Source organism: Podarcis raffonei, chromosome 1 (assembly GCF_027172205.1).
Source record: "Podarcis raffonei isolate rPodRaf1 chromosome 1, rPodRaf1.pri, whole genome shotgun sequence".
Taxonomy (NCBI): domain Eukaryota; kingdom Metazoa; phylum Chordata; class Lepidosauria; order Squamata; family Lacertidae; genus Podarcis; species Podarcis raffonei.
This window is the reverse complement of record NC_070602.1, coordinates 110,138,754-110,163,831: the sequence shown is the minus strand read 5'-3', so window position 1 is coordinate 110,163,831 and position 25,078 is coordinate 110,138,754. Positions and strand designations below refer to the sequence as shown.

The 25,078-nt window shown below is 40.6% G+C and overlaps 1 protein-coding gene across 1 annotated transcript in view; it reads left to right on the top strand.

The window, feature by feature from the left end:
* STK39 (serine/threonine kinase 39) overlaps positions 1-25,078 on the top strand; it is a 116,252-nt gene that overhangs the window by 27,406 nt on the left and 63,768 nt on the right. Inside the window, 2 exon segments of the mRNA XM_053408827.1 lie at positions 23,951-24,063; positions 24,791-24,899. Of these exon segments, the coding sequence (XP_053264802.1) occupies positions 23,951-24,063; positions 24,791-24,899 (222 nt within the window).

Here is a 25,078-nt window from a genome sequence, read left to right as displayed (position 1 = left end):
ACCCAAGTTTAGGAAACCCTGCTCTAACGCGATGAACTCCACATGTGAATACAGCCCAAGTCTAAGCTATTGGTCTTTCAGTTGCGCCCAATGTTGCCTATCCCAGTTGGCAGCTATTCTCCAGGTCTCAACACAGTGTGAGTTGTGTGTGCAAACTGCCACATCAGTTGTGCACAAGCCTTTGTGTGTGTTTGTGTATGAGAGTGGGTGCAGACAAGATGTAGCGCAGGTAAGAGGTGCATGGGTATTTGGGTGGTTAGTTTCAAGACTGGCAAACCATAAAAGCAACTGTGGCTGAAGACAGGGTGAGGACTTGTGGGGCATCAGATGTTACAGGACTACAGTTCCCATCATCCCTGCCTTTTGGCCATGTTGGCTGGGCTGATAGGAGTTGGAGTCCAGCCACGTCTTCAGTTCTGCAGGTTCTCCATGCCTGGTCTAAGAGAATTTCTTTTGCTAAGAGCATGGCTAATCTTGTGGCCACCAAAGGGGAAGTGAAAGGGAAAGAAAGACAAAAAAGGGAAAGGATCTAGGAAGAAGAAACCACCAGCACTGCCACACACACACACACACACACACACACACACACACCGATTGCAAATTCCCAACTTGTTTTCAGAAGCGTTTTCTTTGAGGGCGACTGTAAATGCTGATAGCTGCATAATACAATTAAGCAGAGGAATTGTTGACATCAATTATACTACAAAATCAAAAACAGGGAGCTAGCCTGTTGTCATAAGAGCCCAGTTTACTTTGTAGCTCCCTGCAGTTTTTGGACTGCTTGAATCCATCTGGATTACTTTGATGGAACATGCAGCCCCCCAGTCTGGCCAATTTCAGTTCCTCTTTCTTTCACAGATTGAATGTGGACATGTCCAGTCTTTCCACAGCTGCTGGTCTGCACCCTGGTGACTTGTCTGCACAGCAGTGGTATTTTATTACAATTTGCACACCACACAGCCCTCTCTTCCGCCTGAAATGCCAGGAGTGGTTGGGTGGATTGTCTACGAAGAGTCAGCTGGCAAGGAGAAATCTTGTGCTCCTGATACCAAGAAGTAGTCTGTTTTTGGGGTCTGTATGTGAAATGGAGCCATGCATCTTTCTTCCCACTCTGTTCCTTCCCCAATCTGGTGCCACCCTGTTGTGTTGTATGACCGCCATGCTGCCTAGGGCTGATGAGAGTCTTTGCCTGAAATATCTAGAGTTCACCGATTGGGGAAACCTGAGCTAGACTTCTTGCTACTTAATTGTGTAGGCAAAGCGGGGAAAGCAAATATTGTATGCAGGATGTTTACTTCTTAAGCGAAACAAAGATACTAAAGCGGACCTTCTGCCAGGATCACTGCAAGACAAACTTCAGTTGTATAAGAGTGTTCTGGTCTGTGTGCTTATTATGATCTGTACTCGTTTGGCTGTACTGCAGAAGTGGGCTGAGCAACGCTTCTCGTTTGTCAGCCTAATCCGAGGAAAAGGGTTTGGTGTGGTGAGGCAGAAATTGTAAGTTCCAGGTAAAAGAAAATGGCTGACTGGGGATGCATTTGCAAACAAAGGTGATTAGTGTTACAGTACTTCAGTCAAGACTGTGCAGCCGTATTCTTTCCATAAAATTCAAAATAAGTGAAGTGTTTGCCAGTCACTTTAGAGCCTTGGCATTCATTAGCCAGGTGGAATTATGTTCTTTATTACTACTTAACCCAGCAGTTTTGGTATAATACGGCCTGCCTAGGATGTGGGAATTCTGGGAAACTTTTTGTGTGTGTGTGTGTGGGGGGGGAATTCCACTGCTCTAAGTAGCTTGAGATCTGATACAGTATATTCAATCTATGTTGAGTAAATTAAAACAAAAATGCTGACATATTTCAATTTTCAAGTAATTTTCAGAAGTAGTTGAACCTGAAATAGTTGATCAAGGAAAATCAGCAAATCACTTGGGTGGCAATCCTATACATTCACCTGGCAGTAATTACCACACAAACTCATGGGAACTTACTTTTGAATAGACTCGCATAGGGTCGCTTTGGACTGCACTGCTAATGTGGCTTAATTCTTTATCTTCAAGCAAATTCATTTTTTTTTTTTTTATAATATTTTTATTCAAAAAGTTTTCCATATAAACATAACATACATAAACATACATAAACATACAAAAACAGAAACAAAAACAAAACAAAAAACATGTACCATTTCATATCCTAATTTCTTATACCTTCCTTCCCCGACTTCCTCATGCCTCCCTTTTCTGTATTCCAAATTCTTATCAATTACTCAGCAAATCTTCCCTTATTTTAATTTAAGTTTAAACTAACCTTCCTTATTCTCCTTGTCTTAACCATTACTAATAGTAACCATTTACTTTCAGTCCATCATCATTCTAACTTTCATTAACTTTGTGATATTTCTTTAAATAGTCCTTAAATTTTTTCCATTCTTCTTGCGCTGTTTCTCTTCCCTGGTTTCGGATTCTGCTCGTCATTTCTGCCAAGCCCATGTAGTCTATCACCTTCATCTGCCATTCTTCCAGTGTGGGTAGATCTTTCGTCTTCCAGTACTTCGCAATAAGTATTCTAGCTGCTGTTGTAGCATACATAAAAAAAGTTATATCTGTCTTTAACACCCCCTGGCCAACAATACCCAAGAGAAAGGCCTCTGGTTTCTTGGTGAAAGTATATTTAAATACCTTTTTAAGTTCATTATAGATCATTTCCCAGAATGCCTTAATCTTCGGGCACGTCCACCAAAGGTGAAAAAATGTGCCTTCCTTTTCTTTACATTTCCAACATTTATTGTCAGGCAAATGGTAAATCTTTGCAAGCTTGACTGGGGTTATGTACCACCTATAGATCATTTTCATAATATTTTCTCTTAAGGCATTACATGCCGTAAATTTCATCCCGGTGGTCCACAACTTTTCCCAATCAGCAAACAAAATGTTATGACCAATGTCCTGAGCCCATTTAATCATAGCTGATTTAACCGTTTCATCTTCTGTATTCCATTTCAGCAGCAAATTATACATCTTTGACAAATTCTTAGTACTGGGTTCTAACAGTTCTGTCTCCAATTTTGATTTTTCCACCTGAAAGCCAATTTTACTGTCCACTTTAAACGCTTCATTTATTTGATGATAGTGCAACCAATCTCTCACCTTCCCTTTTAATTTCTCAAAACTCTGCAATCTCAGTTTGTCCCCTTCCTTTTCCAAAATTTCCCAATATCTTGGCCACTTAGACTCCATATTTAACTTTTTAACTGCCTTAGCTTCCATTGGCGACAGCCACCTTGGAGTTTTACTTTCCAGCAAATCTTTATATCTGACCCAGACATTTAATAATGCTTTCCTGACAATATGGTTTTTAAAACTTTTGTGTGCTTTAACCTTGTCATACCACAAGTATGCATGCCACCCAAAAATATTATTAAAACCTTCCAAATCCAAAATGTCTGTGTTTTCAAGAAGCAGCCATTCTTTCAGCCAGCAGAAAGCTGCCGCTTCATAATACAGTTTAAAATCTGGCAGGGCAAACCCCCCTCTTTCCTTTGAGTCCGTTAATATCTTAAATTTAATTCTGGGCTTTTTGCCCTGCCAGACAAATTTAGATATGTCTTTTTGCCACTTCTTGAAACAGTCCATTTTATCCATTATTTGCAATGCTTGAAACAAAAACAACATTCTTGGCAATACATTCATCTTTATAACTGCAATTCGACCTAACAAGGAAAGCTTAAGATTTGACCAAATCTCCAAGTCTTTTTTCACTTCTGTCCAAGTTTTTTCATAGTTATCTTTAAATAAATTCACATTCTTAGCTGTCATATTTATCCCCAAATATTTCACTTTTTTAACCACAGACAACCCCGTCTCATTCTGAAACCTTTCTTTTTCGATCTGTGTTAGATTTTTCTCCAATACCTTAGTCTTTAACTTATTCAATTTAAATCCTGCCAATTGACCAAACTCTTGGATTATTTCTAAAACTCTTTTCGTGCTAGCTTCTGGCTCCTGTAATGTAAGTACCAGGTCATCTGCAAATGCTCTCAATTTGTATTGTTTGACTCCGACCTGAATGCCTTTAACCAACTGGTCCCTCCTGATCATATTAAGCAAAACCTCAAGGACCGATATAAAAAGTAATGGGGAAATAGGGCACCCCTGTCGTGTCCCTTTTTCAATCTTAAACTCTTCTGTTACAACATTATTTACAATCAATTTTGCTTTCTGTTCAGAATATATTGCACCTATACCATTTTCAAACCCTTGGCCTACCCCCATCCCCCGGAGGTTCTTCAACATAAAACTCCAAGAAATGTTGTCAAAGGCTTTCTCGGCATCCACAAATATCAAAACAGCCTTAGTGTTTATATTCACTTCCAGCTTCTCCAAAATGTCAATTATATTCCTTACATTGTCCGACAAATGCCTTTTCGGGAGAAAGCCCGCTTGGTCCCCATGAATCTCCTCCATCAAAACTCTTTTCAGTCTCTTTGCTAAAACATCAGCAAAGATTTTGTAATCCACATTTAGTAAGGAGATGGGTCGGTAGTTCTTAAGTTGGGTCTTTTCAGTCTCTGTCTTTGGTATAAGTGTAATGTAAGCCTCTCTCCACGTATCGGGTGCCCTTTTCCCCTTCATGATCTCATTACAGACTTCCTTCAAAGGTTGTATAAGTCCTTCCTTCAAAACTTTGTAATATTTGGAAGTCAGTCCATCCGGTCCAGGTGATTTGCCCAACGTCATATTTTGAATGGCATCTTCTATTTCCTGTGCTGTTATCTCCTGGTTCAAAATTATCTTACTTTCCTGCGAAATCTTTTTCAGCCCATTTTTCTCGAGGAATTGTTGTATATCTGTTTCTTTTTGCGGCCCTTGTGTGTAAAGTTGTCTAAAGTAGTTCTGAAAACAGTTTCTAATTTCAGCTGGGTTGCTTATATTCTTTCCTTCCACTTCTATGTTTGTTACCGTGTTGAGTTTTTGTCTCTTCTTTATTTGCCAAGCCAGTAGCTTGCCACATTTATCAGCAGATTCAAAAGTCTTTTGTCTCATTTGCTTAATTTTCCACTCTAGTTCTTGATTCGTCAGTTCCATATATTGTGTTTGATAAAATTTAATTTCTCTTAGAATCTCTTGTGATTTTGGCTTCAACCTTAGTTTCTTTTCCCCTTCTCTTATCTTTTCCAAGATTTTTTCCTTCCTCTCGTTTTGTTTTCTTTTCTTCAGTGTATTTTGTTGTATCAGAAACCCTCTCATCACGGCTTTGCTTGCGTCCCATACTATTCTTTTTTCTACTTTAGTCCTGAGGTTAATTTCAAAATAGTCTTTCAAAGTTTTTTGGGCCTTCTTGCAAATCTCCTCATCTCTAAGTAAGGTGTCATTCATTCTCCATCTAAAGGAGCCAGTTGTTGTTTGCCTCATCACCATCTTTACTGCATTATGGTCGGAGAAAGTTTTTGTGCAGATTTCCACTCTCTTTATGTTCTGCGCCATATTGCTAGTCACCCAAATTTGGTCGATCCTTGTCCATGTCATTTTGGCTTCAGAAAAGAAGGTTCCCTCTCTTTCTAATGGGTGTTTTGTTCTCCATATATCGATCAAGTCCATATTGTCAGTCATTTCAAAAAAGGTCTTTGGTAGTCTTCCATCTTTTGTTACAACCTGTCTTTGTGCTTTATCCATATTTGTTGAAACTACTCCATTCATGTCTCCCATCATGATTAGTTTGTAATCCATATAATCCATCAAAATCTCGTGCAGCTTCTTAAAAAATTCAGCTTTCCCTTCATTTGGTGCATAAATTCCCACTATCAAATACTTCTCTCCTTGAAATTGAATTTCAATTGCCAAATATCTTCCTTGATCATCTTTAAAAATTTGTTTCGGTTGCAGCTTCTCCTTTGCATAAATCACCACTCCTCTCTTTTTTACTCTGTCTGAAGAAATAAATTCTTGTCCCAATCTTTTATTTATTAATAACTTTCTATGAGCTCTTGTCACATGGGTCTCCTGTAAACAAATTAGGTCCAATTGGTCTTTCTTCAAAGCATGAAATATATTTTTTCTCTTTCTAGGGATGTTCAAACCGTTACAATTCCAGGTAAGAAGCTGCAGGTCCATGATGGGGTTATTTGCTCTTTCCTCCTACAGCTCCCAATTTTTGTTCTTCGTTTGTCGGTGGTTCCGTATCCGTATCTAATGAAGGATGCCCTTGTCCTGGATGCGTCTCTTTCTGTAGGTCTTCTTCGTGTTCTCCCAAGAACTTGTCTTTATCACTCACAGTCTTTATTCTTCTCTTCTTCCCCTTATATTTAAAAGACAGGCCTTGGGGGAACTCCCACCTGAATGGTATGTAGTTCCTTCTCAGCAGTGTCACCAAGTCCTTGTAGTGTCCTCTTGCGTCCAAGATACTCTTAGGAATGTCTTTGAAGATCTCAATGTGAAAATCTTCAATTCGAAGGGTTGTTTGGTAATGCAGGTTCAATATTTTGTCTCGCTCCTCCTTTGATCTTAGAGTTATAAGGCAGTCTCTGGGTCGATTCTTCCTCTGCCTTGCTCCCAGTCTGAAAGCGCTTTCTATCTTAAATGCTTCTTTATCCAGCTCCTGCTTCCAAAAGTCAGAAAATTCTTTTGTCAAATAGTCCACCAGGTTGTCTTCTTCCTTTTCCGGCACAAGTCTGATCCTTAAATTCCTCTCCTTGCGTTGCATATCCTGCATAGAAAATGCCAGTTCATATTCGTCTAGTTTCTTAAACACTGGTGGAAATTTTCCTTCAGCAGCAGTTGCAATTTCTTTAGCTTCCTCAGCTATCTTTCTTGTTGTAGATGATTCTTCCAGTATTTTCCCAATTGCTTCTGCATTTGAGTTCACTTTATTCCCAAGGTCAGTTATACTTTTTGTATTTGAATCGATTTTCCCAGAGATTTCTTCAATTTTCTTATTTGTTTCAGCAACTTGTATTTTAGTTTCAGCCACTTGTGCTTTAGTTTCTGCACCTTGCTTTTTTAGTTCCTCCAAAGAGTCATTTATCTTCTCCAGTACCTTGGCAAATGATTCTTCTGTAGACATTGTTTTCACTCTTGCCTTTGGAGCAGCTGTAGTTCCAGAGGCTCCTGATACAGAAGCCCTTCTCTGCATGAAAGAGTCAATTTTATATTGTTTGCCAGATCTCAAAGTTGTTTCTTGTAAGTCCCCTTTGTCTTTACCATCTGCCATAACAAAGTCTTTTAGTCAAGGTCATTCCCACACTCTTAAACTGTCAAACAAAAGTTCTCAAATTTTACACTTCACTTGTTGCTGTAACAATTTGTAAATCCTCTAGAGGGCGCAGAGTCAATTTTTTACTTCTCCAAATAGTCCCACACTCTCTTAAAAATAAACAAAAGTTTTCCTAGTCCCTTCCAATTGTTCTTTTCTCTTTCTAAGGGATCCAAGTCAATAATGTCCAATAAGTAACTTTACAATGCAACAAAATAAATATTTCAAGTTGAGAGTAACCAAAGTCAATTAAAGATACTTTTTAACCTTCTTATAGCAACAGTCCTTAGCCGGTGTATCTTCAAGCAAATTCAAAGCTTTACCTGGAAATTCTGTTTTCATTGGAATGCAACTCTGCTAAGAGAAGAAAAACAAGCCAACTTGGCTTCTTGGTTTTAAACCAGAATCTCCAGTTTGCACATGATGAAAAACCAAGAATCTGAGAAACAAAGGAAATTCTACTGAAGGTCTTCTCTTGGTTACGTAAGAGAGGAAAATGTGTGAACTACAGGCCTTACTTGGGACTCCTTCCTGCACACGCACTTAGCACTAAACCATGGTTTAGCATTACTTGAGGTCCTGCCCATACCTTCCTAGTTAATTTTAGGAAATGCCAGTTTTCCAAAGGAAAACATGGGTGCAGAAAATTTTCCAGCTGACAGTGCTGCCTGTGAGATTTCGTTTCTTGGAAGTAAGAAGGTTGGATGTTTCCAGAAATATCCCTGAAAGGCAAATGCCCTCACAGACATTAGCATAGTTTCAACCCTACACAGTTTCTGCTCGGTGAGAATAGTCTTACACTTCATTAAGTACACACTTCTTAGATGCTTTGATTACAAATTTATGCCTCAAATTGGCTTTTACTAGGTGGGAGAGAATTGTGCTACCTTATATTGAATCTCTCTTCCCTGCCTCCCTCCTTTAGCACTTTCCCTTTTAATGTGTTTTTGTTTGACTATTTCATTGCCAAGATGCAAAATAAACCCATACAAATTCCTATTTCAACATCCCTCAACCCCCCCCCCCCCGGAGCTCTTATTTAATCTCACAAGAAAAGGGGAAATTGGAATGTATGGTTTTAGCAAAGCAAGGGGAGAATATCCAGGTTCTCCTTTTTGGCTGCAGTTTGTTCTGAGATGTCTAGCATCAGAAATGTGTGCAGTGCAAATGTCAAAATGATATGATTAATTCTAAGAGTGTTGTCAACTCTCCACTGCGGTTTATTCATTCCTTGCCTGGGGTGTTTTTTGTTCAGTTGTGTGCAATGTGGTCTGTAATCAAAGGTGGGGCAGGTGACATGCTCATTTACATTGAGAGGACATAACACCTTCAGTGTGAGCTGGCAAGAGAGCTCTTTACTCCTCTAACAAGGATCTGGAAAATGTAAAAGTTAGAATAATAAGCTGAGGGGAGGGGAGGCCTTTGCTTTAATTCTCTTGTTCAGAATTCTTTGTATAGATATCAATTTAATTTGGTGTGTTTGTTTGGGAATCAACGCAGTTTTACATTAGAAGTTGAAGATAAGCTCTCTGCCCCTTCAGTTTAAAGGATAACCCAAGAAAAGATGCATTTGAATGGAACAACAAACGACAGGTTTGATCTGTGGGAAGAAGCCTTGACCTTATGAACTTGCTGATCACTTTCCATGATTAGGGAATTCCAATCCCGTTTTAGCAGTAAACCATTGTATGCTGTTCTGCCCAAGTTCAACTGTGGTTTGCCATCCAGGATTGCAGATCTACCATGGTTTTTAGCAAACCATTGTTTACCAGGTTCAGATAGAATAGTAACAGTATTGTTTGCTGCTAAACCAGGATTTCATAGTTTCTCACTGAAAGCAAGGTGAAGACGAGGAAGGAGCTCATTATTCCCATGCTCCTTAGGTCTCACTGTTGTAATGCTAAAAATGGTATGTGTGTGTATATGTAGATATATGTGTGTGTGTGTGTGTGTATAAATATATATGTATGTATGTGTGTATGTATGTATAAATATGTGTTATGTATGTGTATGTATCTATATCTATATCTATCTGTATATCTATCTATCTATCTATCTATCTATCTATCATCATCATCATCTATCTATCTATCATCTATCTATCTATCTATCTATCATCTATCTATCATCTATCTATCTATCTATCTATCTATCTATCTATCTATCTCTACTATCTAGCTCCCCTCATATTATAACACAATAGTTGGGAGGTTTCTTTAACTCTGTATTTTTAGAAAGCTAAACAGCCAAGGAATTGACAGGTAGTGAGGACAAAACAGGGCAGGTGAGAACTGCCTGTGCTTCCTTGAGGTCCCCACAGGGACACCACAGGATTAAAAATGAAATAAGTAAAACTAAGTAGATCCGTTGTATTGCAGCTGTGGGGCCTGAGGCTGAATCAGTAGCTCGCTGTAAGGCCACCTAGTGGGCTTATGGCCGAGATTACTTAAATTGGGAGCTCCAAGCTCTCTCACCCGTAGCTGCTCTGCTACAGCAGCTCTTGCCAGTTTGCTTCAGCTGTTATTGCATAATACCAGTTGTTTAGCTAAAACGTAGTTGGAGTCCATTCTTGGAAGATTAAAGTTGTTATTCAAAGGAAGCCCCTCCTGGCCATTTAATTCAGTAAATGGATTTTGAGGCCTAGCAGCTTTTGTCTTCCTTTGGCCTGGTGCACACTAAGCATCATCTCAGTTTACAGCCCCCCTCCCCCGCCCACCAAATTCTCTCTGCCTCTTTGGATCATTGCTCAGCTTGACTTGTTCGCCATTGGCAGTTGTTTGCGTTGCTTTGAAACAATTAGCAGAATGGTGAATTCCTAGGTCTGTGTGCTCTTGTGAGAAATGAATACCCGGTTTCCAGCCATGCTTCTTAGACATTTATAGGCACTGACAGCAGCGGATTTCATTGTGGCAGGCCTTGCGCTGTGGCTGAGAGGAAAAGTTAAGGAATTAATGTGAAAATTATATCCTGTTCTATCCTGTCGCAATCCTCTTTTACCGAATTGGTTGAGAAGCGTAATTTGCTCAGTACCTTTTGTGAAAACCCAAGTTTTCTTCCATGGCAGAAGAATAAATCTCTTCTCGTTTTACAGTGGCTTGGATAACAAAATTGCTCGGTTACTCTGGTGTCAGACCAGCATAGGTTGCCAGGTTAGAAAAGACACATTCCCTTCCTTTAAAAAAAAAAGAAAGTTGCAGGGTATTTATTATAAAGAGAGTCATTTTTGTTCTACATCTGCAAAGATCATTAACTTTCACAAACATTTTCTGCTAGCCTAGATCCTTTTCCTGCCCCCTCCTATATAATGGTGGTTTTCAAAATACATTTTGGTGAATGGCAAGCTCCTCCTTTTGGAACAAGTCAGAATGTGTGAGGGTAGGAATGCAAACATTAAGCTACAATCAGGTCTCTGGTGCTTTAAATTGGCTGTATAATTGCAGTCTAGGCTCAGCTAACACTCTCTGTAGGTTGACCAGGTAGATGGGGCTGACATGGTAAAGTCTCTGCCCAATGACATCTAACTCGTGTGTGTGTGTGTGTGTGTGTGTGTGTGTGTGTATGTATGTGTCCCGTCCAATTCTTTGAAATATTTCTCTGATAGAGAAAGCCGAACTGTGACAAACAGTTTGCAAGATAGAAAGCACCTTTAGTTGCCTGGTACTCTTTTTTTCATAGAATTCTGATCTAGCTGAATTTTGGATGCTCTCTGCACCCTATTAATATTAAATCAGCCTCAGTTCTCTTGTGGGGGAAGGTAGCCAGCTGATGCAGGTAAATGAGAAGCCATTTGTGTGCCTCTTTCGCAGCGCCGTTGTATCCTTTTACATCTGGAGAGTATCTTCTGCAAATGGCTCGGGGATTGCACATTCTCTCTGCCAATAGATCATATGTTCTCCTGTCAATGCTACCTTCAGTTAGCCGGAAAGGAATACAGGGAGCGACTGCAGAAGTTGTCTGCAAAATAGGAACACAGTGGTGTGTGGCTGGTTTTAAAAGTCTGTGCCTACCTCCTCGTCAAGCAAAGTAGCACCAGACATTTTTGCTGACGGGTGGTGCTGTGGATTAAAACAAAAAGCCTAGGACTTGCCGATCAGAAGGTCGGCGGTTCGAATCCCTGCGACGGAGTGAGCTCCCGTTGCTCGGTCCCTGCTCCTGCCAACCTAGCAGTTCAAAAGCACATCAGAGTGCAAGTAGATAAATAGGTACTGCTCCGGCGGGAAGGTAAACGGCGTTTCTGTACGCTGCTCTGGTTCACCAGAAGCGGCTTAGTCATGCTGGCCACATGACCTGGAAGCTGTACGCGGGCTCCCTCGGCCAATAAAGCGAGATGAGCGCCACAACCCCAGAGTCGGCCACAACTGGACCTAATGGTCAGAGGTCCCTTTACCTTTACCTTTAAGGTGGTTAAAGTACATCCTGGTACCGATTGCAGTACATCCTGTCCCTGAAAGGTAGCAAGTTAACTTGTGTGTTCCTTGCACATGGGCAGTGTTGATGGTCAGTCCTTATTCCCCTCAGAGAGTTACAATTCCCAGAGTTCCCTGCGAAGAGGGATTGATTGTTAAACCACTCTGGGAATAATGGCAGCACCCGTAACAAACCGCAGCACCCAAAATTATTTAGAGGAAGCCGTGACTGTTTAAAGAATGTACCGTATTTTTCTGTGTATAACACGCCCCTGTGTATAAGACTCCCCCTATTTTGGGGGACTCAAAATTAAGAAAATGGGGGGAGATTGCCCCCATGTATAAGACTACCCCCCCTTTTAACATTATTTTTAGTAAAAAACTAGTCTTCTACGCGGAAAAGTACGGAATGTTGCTGCTTTAAATGTCCAGTTTAGTTGCAGCCTAGATGGAGAGCTGCTGGAACCCAGAGGTGATGATTTCACATAATCCTCGGTGTTTTCTGTTGGAGTTCATTGACACCTTCAGCTTTCAGCAGTGAAATGTAGAGGGCTAAAGTGATGTGCAAGCATGCATGACACAGCTTGGGGGACTAAGTGCGTATTTGTATCTGAAAGTTCATGTTTCGTGTTCTAGAGAAAGAATCTGAGAAGAAGATAATTTGGCCTTACTATTACTTTGAAACAAAAAGTTTGTGTAACAAGCTCAACTTGACAGCTGACACCTCAATAGCCTTAAGGACCAAGTTATAGGTTACAAATAAAACACTTATATAAAGTGTGTTTGTGTGTGTGTGTGTAAAATAGAAATGTGAGCTGCTCATGAGAATTTGACTGTGGATCCAGTGGTTGTTGGGGAAAGTTGAAGGTTCCCCCCTCCCCCGACTGGTTACTCCAGCAAAATTTACAGTTGCTATTAATTAAAAAAAAAACTTTGGAAGTTATAAGTGCGTCACTTGTGACAATCTTGTTTTAGAACATGATGTGTTTGCCTCTTCAAAAAAATTAAAAAAAAAAATATCTCATCACTTGTTATAATGATGCATATTGGCAAAGAGATTAACTTCTGTTGTGCTCAAAACTTTCCCAGGTCTCTTCCTCCTTCTGACTTTAGCTCTTGGAAATGTTCTCAAAATAAACTCTCGGAGCTCTCCAAGTGGACAGGAGCAACTTCTACTGGCACATTTTAAGGAGATGAGCAAAACCCACCTTGAAAAAGCTGGGAAAGGCTCATGGTTTCTCTTTTCTCCCCAAATAACCTCTCCTTCAGAGTAAATGGACTGAGTCATCATCAAATGCATTTTTTTTTTTACACTATACCTCTATTGCATTACTGGAGTTCTGCAAAGAAATGCTGCCTCTTAGTAGTAATACTCACAAGAGGAAAACTTCACACCTGCCTTTCTACCAACCTTTTCTGATTTACAGGGGACAAGATGTCTGGTGCATAGATGATTTTCCTCTTTCAGACTGTGCAGTTGCACCCTCAGATCACTGTGATACATTAAAGGGTCCGTGTTTTTAAAGGCCTAAAACTCAGGTTATTAGAATTATGGTTTGCTCAGCCTCATACTTTTAGATGGCTTGGGCAGTTTTTGTCACCAATTTGGGCCTCATCCTGAACGGTTTACCCCTTAAACTTTCCACCAGCCTTCCTTAAAACCCACTTCTTTGTAATTTTATTGTTGGTATGATTATGCGGCTGGATTTAAAAAAACAACCATTTTCCCCCCACTGCTACTTCAGCCTATATTTCTCACTAGGTTTTGGGAGACAGGAATACTGGTTTTTGGGATTGCATTCTATGCTGTAAAGATCTAATGCTTAAGCTGGTTCAAGCTGTGTTAATGATGGTCATGTAGGGACCACCATTTCAAAAAAGAGAGGGAGGGAGGGAGCTGGTGAGTTCTCCTAGTTTTGGGTCGTCTTGGTAATCTGCATCATCTTAGTTAGTGGCAAGGAAGGGTTTTTTTAGCACACGGTGGGTTCTAATGTCAAAAACTAAAAAAGGTTTGTGTGTGTGTGTCCACTTGTTTGAAGGGTAAGCCAAGAACAAAGGATAGGCTTGCTGATTGCTAGGCTGAAATTGTATAGACATGTTCTCTTCCAGGAACTTCCGTGTGAAGTGAGACTTAAATGACAGAGGCTTATGAGGCTTTCTTAACAATAACCTATTGTGGGCTATTGTTTGTATAATGATCCAATGAGTTGCCGTTTCTGATGGTGTGCCAGGGGCAATTCCTTTGTACCTTGCAAGGTGGAATATGTAGTAGTTCGGTCTTTTGCAGCACCTGCACGATTGCTCCCCTCCCCACCTCTCCATTCCTTTTATACTAAGTTCAGCAGCTTAGAGTATGGTACTCCTCGGGCAAGTATATCATCTGTGTTCTACACCAGTGGAGCTGCTCATAAAAATAAAATTAGGGGTGTGTGTGCATATCGGCACACTCTCCACATGCCACTTAGAATTTCCCCACCTGTTAAAGCTGTCTTCTAGGGAATGGATTTCCTCTTTTCCCTGTGACAAGCAATTTCACTCCTCCCCGCCTCCTTCCCAGCAAGAGTGCAGGTATGTTCCTTACTTTTGCAACTTTTAATGTATCCTCCCCATTGGTGTTCTGAGACCATTGTGGAACTGCTGGTTCTGAGGACTTCCGGGTTAGCGCCATCGACTAATGGCGGATTCCCTCTGAGCTCCAGAGGGAATCGGCTCTGCAGGATTGGGTCTGGCCGCTGCGGCGACGCGGGGACCCTCAAAAATCACAGGCGGTGAAGCCTGTGAACCTGGTGACTCGGCGGGCACCATTTGCGCCCCCCGACCTGCGAAGGAGCCTTTTTAAAGGCTTCGGAACGGGGGACGGGATGAGTGGCGCGGTGCTGAGAGTCGACTGCTTCTCCTGCGGAGTGAAGCTGCATTGCCATGGTTGGAGAGCGCTGACTTCTTCTTGTGAACAATTGGATTCTAAAAGTAACAACCCGTGAGTATTACGGAAATTGGAACTGTAAAGAAATTTTTTTTTAAGAATTAGGCACGATCGGGGAAGGTGTAAAAAGGAAGTCTGCCTCCCTGTCTTGTAAACAAGTTAAAGCAAGGACCTGCTAACTAAGGTCGAGAGAACCTCTTTTTTCCTTCTTTGGTAAAAGACTTTAATTTCACGGTTTGGCAGTATAAGAAATCTTGCTGGAGGATAAAGAGCTAATTTTGGGAGCTGAAGTGCCACCCTCCCGGACCCGGGAGTGTTCCGCGAGAGAGCCTGTTGGTGAGGTACTGAAGAGTTTGACAGCTGTCAAATTAGCTGTCAAGACGGAAAAAGAGAACTTTGTTTCTGCTGCTTCTGCTGGTTATATTTGTTATAATTTCGTTACAATTTGTTGAAAATAAGGAAGAGCTGATACAAACTAACTTGACTTTTGGATTTGAACTGGAATGAATATCAAGGAACCAAAATCCCTCTAGAGGGGGTTTTGGGACATTACAAGAATGGCTGGAGAAGGGAAAATTCAGGCTGAATTGGACAGAGTCTTTGTTCTCTTGGGAAAGTTACAAGGCCAAATTGATGTTTTGGCTACAAATGTTACAACTCTGGACTCAACTGTAAACAATATCATTGAATCTGATAAGGATTTGAATCAGGAAGTTTATTCAACTGAACAGAAAGAGAAACTTGACAACTTTGAGAATTTGGAGAAGGAGACATATGTTGTCCCTGAAGAAAAGGAAGGAGGAGCTGTAATTCTGCAGATGATGAAGGAGGACTTGAGGTCTGACATGATGGTAATGAAGGAAAATAAGAACTTGATGTGGAAAATCTGGCCTGAATTGGAGATTGAAAAAAGGAGAGATCTCCTTATGTGGAGATCTGAAGACCTAAGGATTACAAATTTGCTTAAGGTGGAGGTTGGAGCCTCGGGGACATTTGGACTTGAAAGGAGTAAGAAACAAGATTTGGGCTCCACTTTTAAGTATGGAGGACTGGTTGGAAGAAACATGGATCCTGAAGGGCCAGAGCCTCTCCGAGATTTGGTGTTTAATTTTAAGGACAATCAAAAAAACCGGCAGAGAGGAATTGAGAGAGAATTAAGAGCCTCGGATGTGAGATCTCCAGGCTAATACTAGATTAAGACTGATGGACATTTGTTGGGGACTGAAACCGGGAAAGGGGGGGGTGGAGTTTGGGAATCCAAAGGGTACATAATTATAATGTGTTTTGTTTTTATTTTGTTTTTGTAATGTGTATGAAAATTGGGAAATTCGTGGAAGAGAATTTGGGTCGACTTTAGAAAGAATGTTTTAAGAATGTGTATTGATGTATAAGTATTGATGTTTAACTTTGGATAAGGTAAAATTGGTTTTTTAAAATGAACTAAATTAAATGAAAATAAGGTTAGCAAAAATAAATTGAGGAAATGGATGAAGGAGAAAAAGTAAAATAATAATATGTTAAATTAAGTATAGAAATAGGTTAAAAATTATGGATAAGGATTTGCTGAATTAACAATTTGAACTGGAATACAAGAAAGGGAGGTATGAGGAGGTCAGGGAAATATGTTATTGAAAAATAGGTATTGTGAACTTTATGTGTTTTTAATCTTTTTTGCTTTTTCCTTTTTGATTCTTTTTTTATTGTATTAAATTTGAAAATCTTAATAAATATATTTTTTAAAAAAAGGAACTGCTGGTTCTGGGAACTGGCTCAGCGGGCCCTTTAGCTCAGTTGATAAAACATGAGACTCTTAAACTCAGGGTCATGGGTTCAAACCCCCCGTTGGGCAGAAGATTCATGCATTGCAGCAGGTTGGAGTAGATTGCCCTTGTAGTACCTTCCAGTTGTGCGATTCAAAGGTTCTTTGGCCTTTTGAAGCATCAGCCTAGCCTTGCAGGATGTTGCTGAAACCGATATGCTGATACAAGTCTTCTGTTATTTTCTTCTCATAAAGTTTTGTGGTTTCCTTCCCCTTCCCACACACTGCTTGTAAGTTTATGCAGTTTGCTCCTTACTTACACACAACACAGTAAAGGTACAAGAAATAACGTGTTAAGTAAGGAGGAGGTACTGGAGACCAGGCTGGTGGTCACTTCCTTGTTTGATTTCCAGTAGTCCCTCTTTATACCCCCCAAGTCTTTCCCTCCCTAATTTTAGTTGTTGCTCAAAAGCCATGAGTCCATGCCACGTGGATGTAAGTATGCAGTAGTACAAAGTGAGCATTTCATACAAGGCAAAAATTAGTCAAGTAATGAAGAGTTGGGACAATGCTTAAAAACATTAAGACCAACAACAACAAGATAATATATTAGTAGCAGGAAGCAGTCTAGGGAGGTGGTTAGACCCTAAAGGAGGATAAGGAGAGTGCAGTGGTGCTGAATGAATTCTTTGCATCTGTCTTCACAGCAAAATATATAGGGCAGATCCCAGTGCCCGAACTAAACTTTTCAGGAGGTGAGTCTGGGGAGCTCAGGATTTGTGAATGGATAAGCTGTGAGAATATCTTTACATTGCCAATGGTGTATAAGCTCATACCTAGAAAGAACATTAAGTGGAACAATAAATAGCAGTGAATCTTAAGAACTAAGGGTGAATAAAGAGAACCAATTTGCCACATGATTAAACTGTCACAATTAATTTATTAAACGTGTTCTGAAGCCCCCTAATATAGGAAGCCACGGCTGCTACTGTTTCCACAAGCTGTTTAGTGGAGATATTCTATTTCTCCATGCATTTCTTCCATGTTTTGGCACCACTTCCCGATTCTTTGTCTCTGGAGCTAAACTGGCTCGTTGCTGCCTTCTAATAGTACAGCAACTTGCACTGAAAGTAAAGTTTGTAAAGTACAACTGTATTCGTTTAAAATATTTAACATCCTGACGAAGTAGTTGTATGTGTGTGCATGTGGGTTGTTATTTATAAAACTACGGGAGAAAACCTTGCCATGTACTGGTTCTGTGCCTTCGTCTGCTTTGATCGCCAGTGGCAAGTTTGCAACAAGTGGACAGTGGACAGTGTGCTGTACCTTTCAGAAGCTTTAGCTGGCATGGTTCGCTTTGTACCACCAAAATGCCAAGCCAAGATCCTCCACTGTTCTGAGTATTGTATTAATGAAGATCAGAAGAACAAGGCAAGGAAACTTGTGTGCTCTTGGGTTGTCTGATTATGTACTGCTGGAAGAATTACTACATTGGGATAAACCAACGCTCATTTATTTCATTTAGGGATATTGATGTTTCAGATGAGGTCAGTATTGCCTCCACCCCTACCCTGTAGAACAGAGCTTTCCAAGCTGTGTGTCGCAGCACGTTAATGTGTTGGCCGTAGTGTGTAGGTGTGTTGTATGAACGCTTCCTGTACCCCTCCCGGGGGCTGGAAAAGGGTCCGTTTAACCTCTGGTTTGCTAGTAAAAGTGAATTACTGAGCCGCAAAATGATGCATGTCTAAAAATTGTGTCACCAGCATGAAAAGTTTGCCAAACTCTGCTGTAGAACCTAAGACCCTCTGAGTTATACTAGTAGTAACTCTGCCTCAACGCAGCCAGTACTTCATTCCTGCCCTTGACATGGTTGCTTCCATTCCTTCCTGCATGTGCCCCTTTTAAGGATTAATGCCTAACCCATAATCCATTGTTTAGGAAATAGGAAGAAAACGAGAGGACAGGGGATGAAATCCATTTGTGTTGCCAGGCAAGGAAGATCTGTCTCCTATGAAGACAAGGCAGCAGTAACTATTGATGCAAGTTTCCCCAATAAAACAAAAGTGCAAGGGAATCACCACCACTGCATCATCAAGAGTCACTCTCCTGGCTGTAATTACACAGCCGAAATGATAAGGAAGGGATGTTCATAAGCAATAGGTCTGGCAGCCTCAGTGAGACCTGCACACGATGGTTCACAAAGTTGCAAACTTACATATGGTCCTGGCCCATTTGCATTTTGAGCCGCTCCAGTGATAGCTGTGCCCCTCTATCCTTTGATTTGGGGGTGTTCTCTTATTTCGTGAGTACAGTTGTACCTTGGTCGTTCCAGAAGTCCATTTGACAACCAAGGCTCGGCTTCCACTTGGCTGCAGGAATTTCCTGCATGCAATTGGAAGCTGCGGAAGCCTGTTGGACATTTGGGTTCCAAAGAACATTCGCAAACCGGAACACTCACTTCCCGGTTTGTGGAATTCGGTAGCCAAAAAGTCCGAGTGCCAAGACATTTGGGATCCAAGGCGCGACTGTATATTGCTCTGCCGAGATCCTTATTTTTGTGGGTCTTCTTCCTTGCCTGTTATATGTTTGTCCCCTAAGAGGACCAAGTGTTGCCAGCAGGATGATCCTGGTGTCTTAACACTTCCAAATTTAAAATGCTAGCATCAGAAATATATTATTGCGAATATGAACACAAGAAGAGCCCTGCTGGATCAGTGACCCATCTAGTCCAGCAACCTGTTCTCACAGCATCCAATTAGATACCTATGGGATGTCTGCAAGCAGGAGCTGAGTGCGGCCACACTCTCCTCACCTGTGGCTTTGGGCATTCAGAAGCATACTTTCTCCAACAGTGGAGCCTTTGCTCCAGCAGTTTAATTTACATTGAAGTAAATTAATGCCAGCAGGACTTCGGCAGTTAGGAATTAGCATTGGGATCTACGAGGTATTCATAGCTGGGTGTCTGCAGTAAATTTTCTCCAGTATGCGAGCGGGGTGCGCTCTTGAGTGTGTCTGCCCATTTGCACTTTAATGGGTTTTTAAAAAATAAAACAAAAAAGATCACAGGGTGAAAAAGGGCACAACCCACTGGAGTGTGTATCAAAGCACTTGTTGCTACGTTGTGGTGTCGGTTTTGTCTGTGTATCTTGGTAATATAATTGAGTGGATATGCTGAGCTACAAGCTTTGTCTTCAAAGCGTGGCAGGGCGAAAATTGCATACAAAACATCCTACTTCTAAATAACTAAGCAAACATCAATTAACACAGAGACAATAACTTCCAGTCATGAGGTATTGTGTCAGTTCTGTTGTCCGATGGGAGGGAAGAGCACCCTATTATTCTGGATTAGGCACCTAACTGAATTCCCATTGTAAAGCTGCGTAACAAAAGGCTCTTTATGCACACGTTGTGTTAGTTTAGGGCATGCTAGTTTTGCTGGCAGAATGAAACCTAGTGTTTGAGAAGGCCAATTGGGGTATCTCACAAGTGTGGTCTGTTCACTGAATTTGTAAAATGCAAAATAATGTATTTTTAAAAAATAAAAAAGGGGATCTTAGCGGAAACGTCAAGTTCTGATTCATGATCCAAGCAAAGGTTACATATAGGAGTAACAGAGTTGTATGCTATTTTCAAAACTTTGCTTATTCACAGAAGATACTCAAGTGCTTGCAAAGTATTCCTGTTTTGCAAATTACTAGCTCGTCTCAAAGGAATCCACTCATCTTGAACCTGTCGTAGAGGATGCTTGCTTCCATGGCGGATTTAACCAAGGAGCGCACTGTTCTGCTAGCTTTGGGTCCTGAATTTTTAGCTCCATCCAAAATACCACTTGGCAACCTTTGCACAAGGCTTCCATATTTCTACACTCAGGCCAGCTTCTTACGCAATGTCTAGGGTTTCAAAGGGTCCATGTTCCCATCGGCCCTTTAGCATCTATTAAATAAACAAAAGAGCTCTTTTGCCTAATTGTCACCTCAGATGGTCCCAAATCTGAAACGTTTTTCCGTCAAGGTCGGCTTTATTCCCTAAGCTTTTTGTCTGCCATCAGTTGGGTAGGTAGGGGTGTCACTGAAACCACTGGCAAGAGAGTCCAGCGTAGCTAATCAGACAAGCAGAAGTTGTGTAACTTGAAACTGAGCCCTTTTTTTTTAGGTTCACCGAACCCTCTTTCCACAGAGCGGCTGGAAAGCTACGGGAGTTTAAAGCTTACCCAGCTAAGCTAGATCAGCGTGAACATTTTTCAGCTGAAGTGTGTTAACACACTCTCTCAGAAATTATTTTCAGATGTCTATTATTGACACTGGGGTGCTTTAAAGAATACCCTGTTGACATCAGTGTAGCGTACATTTTCAGCCTGTAGAGGTTCTGAGTTACCACCTCCAACGCCTTAAAAGGTTGGAGGCAAGGTGGATAAAAACCAATGATTTTTGGACTTCCGGGTTGGCGCCATTGTTTAATGGCGGATTCCCTCCGAGCTCCGGAGGGAATCGGCTCCGTAGCGTCTGGGTCTGGCCGCTGCGGTGAAGCGGAGACCCTTAAAATCACAGGCGCGGATGCCTGTGAACATAGAGACTCGGCGGGCACCATTTGCGCCCCCCCAATCCGCGACGGAGCCTTTTAAAAGGCTTCGGAACGGAGGCAGGGTGAGGCGTGGTGCTGAGAGTACTCCCTCGCCTACGGAGTGAAGCCACAAGCCATTGACAGAGAGCGCCAACTTCTTCCAAGACCGACTGGACTCTAAAATATAAACCCGTGAGTAATACGGAGATTGGAACCTTAAAAATTTAATTTTGGATTTGGAACGAGCGGGAAGGGGCTAAAAAGGAAGTCACCCCCCCTCTTTGTAAACAATTTAAAGCAAAGGACTGGGCAGCTAAGGTCGAGAGAATCTGCTTTTTGCTTTTTAATGAAAAGATCCTGACTTCACGGTTTTGACACTATAAGAAGATTTACTGGAGGACAAAAAGAATTTGGGGAGCTGAAATTTCACCCCCCCCCCAGACCCGGGAACGTCCTATGAGAAAGCCTGTTGCATGGAAGATTTTGACAGCTGTCAAGTGAGCTGTTAGTCAGCTAGTTGTCAGCTGGAAAAAGAGAACATTGTTTCTGCTGTTTCTGCTGGTTTATTTGGTACAACTTTGTTGAAAATAAGGAGGGCTGATACAAAATAACTGGACTTTTGGTTTTGAGCTGAAAGGAACATTAAGGAACTAAAAACCCCCTAGAGGGGTAATAGGGACACTACATTACAAAAATGACTGGAGTAAGTAAATTCCAAGCAGAATTGGACAGAGCACTCGTTCTCTTGGGAAACTTGAAAGATGAATACAATGCTTTGTCTACAAAGGTATCACTACTATACTGGACAGTAAACAACAGTTTTGAGCCTGATAAGGACTTGAAACAGGAAGCCTACTCAACTGAACAAATAAATGAAACTGAAAGTGTAGATACGATGGAGCAATGTGTTGTTTTTGAAGAAAATGAAGGAGGAGCAGGAGATTTGCAGGAGTCAAAGGAGAGTTACAATATGAGGCCTGACACGATGATAAAAAAGGACAATAAAAATTGGATGTGGAAAGCCTGGTCTGAATGGGAGTCTGGAAAATGGAGAGATCTCCTCTGGAGGAGATCTGAAGACCTGAGGATTACAAATTCGTTGAAGGTGAAAGCTGGTGCTTTGGGGACATTTAGATCTGTAAGAAATTTGAAACAAGAGTTGGAGCACCCCATAGGCTTTGCTTTTAAGTATGGAGGACTGGCTGGAAGCAACATGGATTCTGTTGGGCCGGAGCCCCTCCGAGACTTGGGGCTTAACATCAAGGACCATCAAAGAGACCGGCAGAAAGGAACTGAGAGAGATATAAGGGCCTCGGACGTGAGATCTCCAGGCTAAATAAATAACATAAAGACTGATGGATATTGGTTGGGGACTGGAACCGGGAAAAGGGTGGGTGGAGGTTGGGAATCCAAAGGGTACATAAGGATAATTTGCTTTTTATATTTTGTTAGTGGTAAGGAAATTGGGTAAATCGTGGAAGGGAAATTTCGGTCGACTTTAGGAAAAAGGTTTAAGAATAATTAATGAGGTATAAGTATTGATGTGTGATTTAAATAAGGTAAAATTGGTTTTCTCTTTTTAAATTAATTGAAAATAAGACTGTTAAAAATAAATTGAGGAAATGGAAAAAAGAAGTAAAGTAAAACAATAGTATGTTAGAACAAATGTTTAAGTTAAGGTAAAGAAATAAGTTAAGGACTTGCTGAACTGACAATTTAAATTGGAATACAAGAAGGGGAGGTGTGAGGAGGTCTGAGAAATAAGGTTAAGAATAATAAGTATCAGAAACTTTATGTGTTTTTTCTATTTTTTTGTTGTTTAGTTTTGAATATTATGTACTTTTGTGTTTTTTTTTGTTTTGTTTATTTTTTGTTCTTGTTTGTTGTGTGTTTCTTGAAAATGCCAATAAATATTTAATAAAAAAAAACACCAATGATTTTTAAATAAATAAATAAAGCAGATTTTTAAAAATTTAAATTGGATTTTTAAAATAAAATGCTTTTGGAGGGAAAATCTTTCTAAAGGTAGTTTTCTATTTAAGTTACATTATAGTCCAAAGGCTATTCATCAGGAAATAAGGATTTGTTTTAAGTTTTTCATGTGTGCTAAAGCTCAGTCAAAGTGTTTTTTTTTAAAAAAAAAGTTTTAACCACATCGGTCAACAAACTTGGATGCATATGCTATAATGTTACTGTTTTAGTTAAATAAATTGTTAGTAAGGAAATGATTATTTTTCTCCTTCCAATAAAGTACAGCAGAAAAGTTGTCCAAATATAAACAGTTAACTTATTAAACCTCACAATAATTTCATAATTACCGGTATTTGTCTATGTATTTCTAAATAGTATAACCAAATCGGTAATTTTTGATATAACTGTAAAAACTACTCTGAAAATGTATTATTCCAAAAATAAAAACCTTCATCCCGCAAGAATACCAGCAAGAATGAATCTTTCTGTAAAAAAATTGATTTAAATCAAGTCTTACTGACTAGTGATTTAAATTGTGATTTAAATCAAATCCACCCTGTTTGGTGATGCACAGATCATAGAGGCAGCTGGTATATAAGGAGAACACCAGGAATAATAATATTTTTTTACCTTCCACACCTGGCTTGATCCCTTCCCTTTTGCTTCCAGGTTCAGATCCAGTGGAGGCTTTGCTCACCTGGCTTCCAGAGAGGACTTTGTCACCAGGTGTCTTCTTTGGAGGAGAGAGGAGCCAGGGAAGGCCCCAGGTGTTCCCAAAAGTCTGAGAGGATGAAAACCTTCCATCTCGGCTGGGTCTTTGTTGGGCTAACAGCTCCCCATTGGGCTCCCTTCGGCACCTTTTCCTTGTCTTGTTTCCTAGTACTTGACACTGTACCAGAGTCTGCATGCAGTGCTCCTTGTGACTGCATTGCAAGTGATGGGAAGGAGGACATGATGGGCAAGATACTCTCATTGAGGATGGGCCTGAGAAGCTCCTCTGAAACCACAGTCTTTTGCAACCCACAGTTTAAAATTTGCTGCAGCAATAGGTAACTCTGAACCTCATTTCTTCTGTCTCTCCCAGGTAGTGGTGCTACAGCTGTGGTCCAAGCGGCGCTATGCAAACCCAGGCAAGAACGCGTAGCAATAAAAAGGATCAACTTGGAAAAATGCCAGACCAGTATGGATGAACTGCTTGTAAGTTAAACTGAGTTGAAGGACATGTATACGTGTACATACTAGACTCCCTAACATTTGAATGATGTTCATGAAAATCTAGTATTTTTATAACAAGGAAAAACTCTTAAAGTTGCTGCCCACCCAGAATCTTTAATCAGGTAATGGAATCAATGGCCAGTTGGCATGTTTCATCTCTGTCTTTTTATAATTCAAGAAAATTCATATTTGGGTTCAAACATTTATTCAACTTGAGGGCTATAGCTTTCTGGCCCCCTTCACGAATAATATTTGTGCACATAGGGAGATGTCCTGTGTTAGTTATATTCAGAGTAGACCCACTGAAATGAATGAATTTAAGTAAAGTTCATTACTTTCAGTGGGTCTTCTCTAAGTATAACTAACATGGCAATCACCCATATAATCTTAGTCAAGGGTAGTCAGCGTGTTGCCTTCCAGATGTTTTTGGATATCCAGCATGGCCAAAGAACAGGGATGATGGGCGTTTTGGTCCAGCAACATCTGGAGGGCATGATGTTGGCTATCCCTGATCTGAGCCATATTTTCCCACTCTGAAAGCTGCAAGTATAAGTTGCTAGTTTTTAAAAGATGTCCATTCTGCCACATAACTTAATTTCCTTAGCTTAATAATAATGCCTCTCTTGGGTTTGAATAGCTGGAACATATCTTATAGAACATTTTTGTTTCCTTGCCAAAATATTATACTTGCATTTTGCATTACTTATAGAAAGAAATTCAAGCCATGAGTCAATGCAACCATCCCAACATAGTTACATATTATACGTCTTTTGTGGTCAAGGATGAGCTCTGGTTGGTTATGAAACTGCTAAGTGGAGGTAAGTCTCTGTAGTTTATCTAAATTGATGCAGTGAGATATTGAGATTAACTTTAGCTAATCAAATCTGTGATCGTGAGCACCTAAATCAGTGTTTCCCAAACTTGGGTCTCCAGCTGTTTCTGGAGTACAATCCCCATCATACCTAGCTAGCAAAACCAGCAGTCAGGGATGATGGGA